This window comes from Vicia villosa, linkage group LG2 (genome assembly GCF_029867415.1).
Source record: "Vicia villosa cultivar HV-30 ecotype Madison, WI linkage group LG2, Vvil1.0, whole genome shotgun sequence".
Taxonomy (NCBI): domain Eukaryota; kingdom Viridiplantae; phylum Streptophyta; class Magnoliopsida; order Fabales; family Fabaceae; genus Vicia; species Vicia villosa.
In genome coordinates, this window is record NC_081181.1 from 175,140,157 (window position 1) to 175,147,113 (window position 6,957).

The 6,957-nt window shown below is 36.2% G+C and overlaps 1 protein-coding gene across 1 annotated transcript; it reads right to left on the bottom strand.

The window, feature by feature from the left end:
• Positions 1 to 4,284: 4,284 nt before the first annotated feature.
• On the bottom strand, positions 4,285 to 6,353 carry LOC131653039 (SKP1-interacting partner 15). The gene has a single exon (XM_058923073.1). It carries the CDS (start codon positions 6,282 to 6,284, stop codon positions 5,088 to 5,090), a length of 1,197 nt encoding a protein of 398 aa, XP_058779056.1. The 5' UTR covers positions 6,285 to 6,353; the 3' UTR covers positions 4,285 to 5,087.
• Between the last annotated feature and the right edge of the window lie 604 nt (positions 6,354 to 6,957).

Below are 6,957 nucleotides of genomic sequence, written 5' to 3' on the forward strand. Positions count from 1 at the left end.
TCTAGAATGAAAACATGATTATTACTTGAGTTCTAAACACAAATATCATGTTATACATTCTCAAGCAACAACATATTCATAGTTGAATCACCTTAACTCTCATCTTCAAAAAATGGATGAAGAATTGTTTGAACTTATTCACACGGGACAAACACTCTCATCCAGTAATCTTGCTAACATCCTAATCAATTCATGCATTCATCTGAAAAAGCACTAACAAATCATGGAACCATAGATCACTAAGGGTTTTTCAAAGTTGTAGCTTGGCTGAGTTTCACAACAAAGGGTCATTTAGGAGGTTTTTGAAACAAAATGGGTTTAAAACCATGAAGAACTATTCAAGTTGATATGCAATATATTCTTGTTCTTTTTTCATTTTATTTTTTACCTTTAGATCTCTTTTGTAATACAGTGCAATCTTTTTCTTTCTCTTTTCTTTCTTTTTATTGGTTATCACTTTTTTTTTCAAAGATGCACTGTTCCACCATTTTTATTTTTCTTTTCTCAATTAAACAACATCTCCCCAAATTTAAACATTTCTTTCTTTTTCTTTTCAAGAACATGTCTTAATGAATCAATGATGAACTTTTTTATGATAAACAACAAATTCACCAATTGGTATACTTAGTGATTTGTTGGATTTTACAATTGATTCATTCATGACTTTTATATTGCTCAACTATTCATAAATACTCTCTCTCTCTCTCACAAGGTGAAATGAAGTCATTTTTGGTTTGGTGATATTTATCATCATAAAAAAAATATGTCTTAATCCTTTCCAACAAATGCAAGATTTAACATGAGTCAGCCGAGTTAAAACAAGAATCACCAGTCATCCTTAACATTTTAGTGAACAATGGAATGTTTCCTCACATTTTCTGGTTTAGACTTAAGTGATTCAAGCATTTGAAACAAGTTATTTTGCATAATGATGCATGAAACGATTTTGCATAAAGCACAAAGTTAAAAATCATGTTAACATTCTACAAAGCGATAACCATGTACCTTTCTTGTGTGTCTCTCATCAAAATTTCTATCACTACATTTTTATGTTGACTGACTTTGAAACTTGATTGAGTCTTCCTTTGCTTCTTTAAGCAAGTTAGAAAACCAATCTTGAAGACAAACTCAAAAATTTATTTATTAAAAAAAATTAAACAAAATACTACACTTACTACTTAAACAACAACTTATAAATAACTTAACATCCAAAGTATACGGCGTAAACACCGACAAAAAGTACCTCAACACAAGTCAAAAGTATTAATACAAATCCCCAAAATAATGCAAAATACAACTGAAATATAATTATAAGTATATTAAGAAACAATGACCGAAAAGCTTTTAAAATCTTCACTTTGTAATGGCAAGCTTTTTGTCATTGTCGCCTCCTACTAACCCTTCATGCCATCACTAGAACCTGATTCTCCAACACCTTTCTCTTCATGCAATTTTGATGAATCGCAATTAGGTGGGGAATCGCAATTAGGTGAGGTAAGTATCTTGTATTGTCTCCACAGTGATTAGTGTGATATCACTGTCATTCTACAGTTAATACGATTTTAAGGAAAGATTCATGAAAAAAATTATTGCGAAAAGTAACGATTTGTAACAACGTGTAACAATGGTAAATGCTTAAGAAATTAACGGGTAAAGAGACATATCAGAATAAGATTTCATTAACCTGTTTCATATGTATGCGACTAATCTAGCATGTAACTAGAGTTATTAATATCTATAATCATGTATCATCATCAACACCGCTTATGTCTAACCGGTATTGCGGATTTTACCATATTATTTATCCATGATCTCTCAACCTATTAAGCAATACAATAACATTAAAACTTTATACAAGTGAATATCAAACTCCAAATCTATGTCTAAAATTTGGTCTTTGATGAATGTTGATCTTAGGTCAAGACTTGAAAGATATTTCTTAATAATGATTCAAACCATAAAAATAACATGAAAACAAAGATATAATCTATATTTGTTCATGGCTTAGTTCACATAACAAGGATAAAAAAAATACATACGATTACAAATAATTACATCTAATCCGGACACAAAGGCTTTAACTACACATCGTCATGGTAGCTTGATTCACAAGAAATGAAAAGAGATGAATAAGAATCCAAGTTGAATAATCAATAAAGGTTGTGTATTCAGCTCCAATTAATTGATTCTGAGTTCTTAGTTTATTTTTCTCTCACAATAAGTTTATAGGGCATAAATTATATGTAGAACCCCAAAAATCTATTTCTGATACTATTTATAGAGTTGGTGGTTTGGTATTCTCGCCTGGCGAGCTAAAGTTTTGCTCGTGGAACTCTCTTTTTTTGCCAAGCTTCTGCCAGTCCATCATTCTTAAACCACCCTGTGAAAATATGCTGCCTCGACTAACAACCAAAGTCTCATCCGACGAGCTTTTTGCTTCAGCCTTCGCCAGGAGACCATGCCATCTTTTTCTACTAGAAACCTTCTAGTTTGCGTCGCCTTGGCCTCACTCTCATCTTTGCTTTGTGACTTTTTCTTTGATTTGTGTCTTCTTTATTGGTTTATTGCAAGGATTTTCTACACACTAACACACACATCAAAGACACCACAACTAAATACACTTAAGGTTACATTCTAGCAAATTTGGGAAATTCATTGATCAAAAACATTAAATGGATATGCATATTAATTGTATTTATTTACCTTAATTTTAATTTTTTTTAATAAATATTAGATTATTTGGGATATAATCACCTTTTTCCCAAAAAAAAAAAAATGGTGACCTCGGATATGCATATGAAATGAGAAGGCATATGGGTGCAATGAGAATTTCCTAACATTTTTCTCCACTTATAAGTGGAGCGGATTCTAATGAGTCTCCATGGAAACAGATCTATTGTCATGACTTACACCATACGAATGATCTCTCTTACACGCCCTCCATTTTCCATATGAGTGATCTCTCTTTCACCCTCCATTTCCTTCCACATCCCTATTGTTCTCCTCTCCCTATCCCTATCCCCTACTCACATATCCCATCCAAATTCATCTTGATTTAGGGAAAAGTTAAGCTTTCCATATTTTACAAAATCAGAATATCATAGAAACTTTATCAAACTCGGTGTCAATCAAAACATCATATAGTTTGACAAGTTTTCCTGCCTATGGACATAAGCACAAAAATCCACCGCGCCATGATGCCATGGTGCCACCGTAAAACTGAATAATCTATTTTCCGAAGAAAAAAAACTGAATAAGAAAACCTTGAGACAGGTCTTCGAGAACATAGCACATGATTATTAGTACATTTAAAAGATCACCAAAGTCGAATTTCTTAGCATAATGTAGTCTGTAGCAGCCTATATCAAGATTCTCAGAGTCTAAATCAAGTCAACTTAGTGCCTTTATTGTGAGGAATGTTGTTTAAACTCATTTCCAGCTTCACCTATGATGTTTGAAGTAAATTTTAAGTGATACACAACAGCTAATCTCTAATATTGACATACCGCACACAAATGAAAATATGTAATCACTAAGGTCAAATTGATTCCCACTCATTTTTTCTGCAAGAAAGTTCATAAAAAGCTTTCCCATCAAAACTATAAACCGATGGAGCATTCCTGTAATGGATAAATAGGATCCACATCTCAAATACCAACTTGTGATGTCCAACAGGTTAAAACACCTTGTTTCTACTATTAGAAAGATATGAGCCGTATTCCCTACAAAACTTGTGCAAGGGTCTGTGAGCGTCCCATTCAGAATGACAGTCCAAAAAATATACACATTTTGATTGTTTTTAAACTAAAATTACGGAGCTTGAGATCTAGACCGACTCATCTAGATCAGGCAGTCACTGATCCATCCCTTGACTGCTGGAATACATGCAGTCAATTACACTAAGGAATTTGGGTTCAAAAAAATATAGTGTTGTTCATGACAGTTATGCAGTGATAACTTTTCTCCTTCCTCTAATTAAAAAAAACTCACCTCTCTTTTTTCCACAGACCATCACAGCTCCATCCATCAACACTTTTCTCCAGAAGCACACATGTAAATGCAATGATAACTTTATGTGACTTAAACTACAAGCAACCTTATAGATCTACCATGGTTTGATTCAACTGAAAAGCACTTTATTCTTGCTTTCACTTAAAGCATGGTTTTAAAACACTCAAACCATGTTTAAATATAAGCCAACTTGTTTATGCCAAACATATTGTAATCCAAAATATAACTACAGAATCTATATAGACCAAAGAATCTATATAGACCAAGTCACTGTTAATTTGCACACTCTTTCATAATTGCATTGAAAAATCAACAATATCATACATTACAAGATAGATCACAACTATGCTACTCAACCAAATGATTTTTTTTAACATATACAACCAATTAAATTACACTATACTAGTATGTAACTTTGTAATGTGTTTTGAAAATATCTCCACAAATATCTGTATCAAGTTTATACGAAATTGGATGCATGTGTAAAAAAATTTCAAATGCATATAAATTATAAATTATTATATCCAAAATAAACATAGCATACAATTTTAATTAAAATACCATAACCAATGTCCAATTATGAATCCATAATTGGAACCCTCGAGGCAATGCATCAAGCCTCCCTTCAAACACGAATCCCCGGTCGGCACATTATTGATCCACCGCCACTCTTCACCCTCCGCAGCACCACGATCCCAAAGCAAACGCCAATTTCCCGATCCTAATCCTCAAGGCAATGCATCAAGCCAAGATCCCAAAGCGAGCGCCAATTTCCCAATCCTAATCCTCAATGCATCAAGCCTCCCTTCAAAGACAAATCCCAAGTAGACTCCATCGCCATTTCCTATCACATTAACGACCCACCACCACTCTCCACCCTCTGCGGCACCAAGATCCCAAAGCGCCAATTTTCTGATCCTAACCCTCAAGGTAATGAATGCATCAAGCCTCACACAAAGACAAACCCTCTATCGGCACATTATCGATCCACCACCACTCTTCACCCTCCCCACCACGATCCCAAACCGCCAATTCCCCACCACGATCCCAAACCGCCAATTCCCCGATCCTAACCCTCAAGGTAATGCATCAAGCCTCCCTTCAAAGACAAATCCCCGGTAAACTCCATCGCCATTTCCCGGCACATTAACAATCCACCGCCACTCTTCACCATCCGCCACCGCACCACGATCCCAAAGCGCCAATTTCCCAATCCTCTTTGCCGAGAAACAAACCCTATCACCAGCCCCAAAAACCTTAAACTTCCCAGCATCCTGAAAACACCTAAACATCTCCACCGGCATCCTCCCAGCTTCATCCCACTCCATCGTCCCAAGATCAAGCCTCAAAATCAAAATCGTCGAACAAGGCGAATTCAACGAAAAAGAAGACTTCAATCCCCCAACCATCAAGATCCGGTTCCCAACTCCGCGCACAAGCCGCGGCCGTTTCAGTATATCAAATACATCTCCCCACTCCCGCCGATCTACTCTCGACCACTTCACCGAACTCCTCGAACCAAACCGGCACGAGAATAGCTTCCATTGACTCCTCCAAGGAGATCCAACATCATCGCAGCAAAGCGCGTAAGCAGAATCCTCAATCAGAACCGGACTTCGCGGCTTCGATGGAAGATTCGATGAGAATTTCAGCCAACAACCACCGTTATTACCGTTTCTACCGTCTCCACCGTCACCGCCGGAGAAATATAAAGCGGCGAGTTCAGTTAAAACCATGACTCGGTTAACTGAGTCAACTAACACCGAGCCATGTCGACACCAAGCGGATCCTAATTGAGGAAGGATCCGGAATTTGCGGGTTAATGGATTACAAGCGAGTAATGATTTGGTTTGTGTTTGGGCTTGCGCTTGGGAATTTGGGCTTGGGCTGGTGTTATTGGGCTGGGCCCAAAGGTAAATGAGTCCATGAGAGGAAGCGACTGGAAGGGGATTAGAGAAAGGGAGAAAATTGAGAGGAAAATGAAGCCACTGATTTAGGTTAGGATCGAAGAGGTGGAGGGTGGAGGGGTTATGGTGGTTGTTGTGGTGGTTATGATGGCGGAGGGCGAGGAGGTTGAGTGGTGGAATTGTGGCGGAGATGTGGTGGAGGAAGATGGGTGAGGTGAGGAGGTGGTTGAAGAATTTGGAAAGGGAACGGCAGAGGATGATTTGACGGAGGGGTAAGGAGGAGAAGATTTTGTGAAGTGTGTCTTGTGGGAGATTGTAGATTAATGGTTCTTGTTCTTGTTGATGTTGCTGTTGTTCTTGTTCCATTTTTTTTTTTTTTTGTGTGTGTTTGTGTTGTGGTGAAGAAGTTTTATGAGGGAGAATAATGGGTAAGGATGTTTTATTTTAATGTTTTATTGCTTTTTTTTTTTAAAAGGTGGGAATTTTTATTTTTATTTATTTTTGTATTGACTTGTCGAGATTTGTTTTGATATATTGGGTAATTGAGGATTTGGTTTTGGGATATTGTTTTTGTTGTTTTTACTATTTTGTCCCTTGTTTTGATTTAGGGTATGTGGAGGAGTGGGAGATGTGTCAGAGAGATGAGATGGTTTGAGAAAGAATGTTAAAAAAGGAAAAAGAGATGATAGAGTTGAAAAAAAGAGGGAAAGGTTAAATGTATCTTCTTTGGATTGAATTTTACTTTGACCAAGTTAAAATGCATCCTGTGATTTACGCAAGAGGGAGAAAAGGGACACTGAGGAAAAAAGTACTACTCCGGTGTTCATATATTTATTAAGTAAAAAAGAAATATTTTACATTGGAAGTTAATCTTAACTGTCCAAGTTTAAATAATATTTTATTTTATTTTAACTAATTTAAAATATTATAAATTGACATCGCATAGACCCTTTCACTTTAGTCCCTCAACTTTTTTTTGTCATTTTGGTCTTTTAATTTTTTAAAAGTTACAAAGAAGTCCCTTCCGTCAGTTGGCCTC

Excerpts from the sequence above, each read along its gene's own strand:
- LOC131653039 (XM_058923073.1), bottom strand. The coding sequence starts at position 6,284 with ATGGAACAAGAACAACAGCAACATCAACAAGAACAAGAACCATTAATC.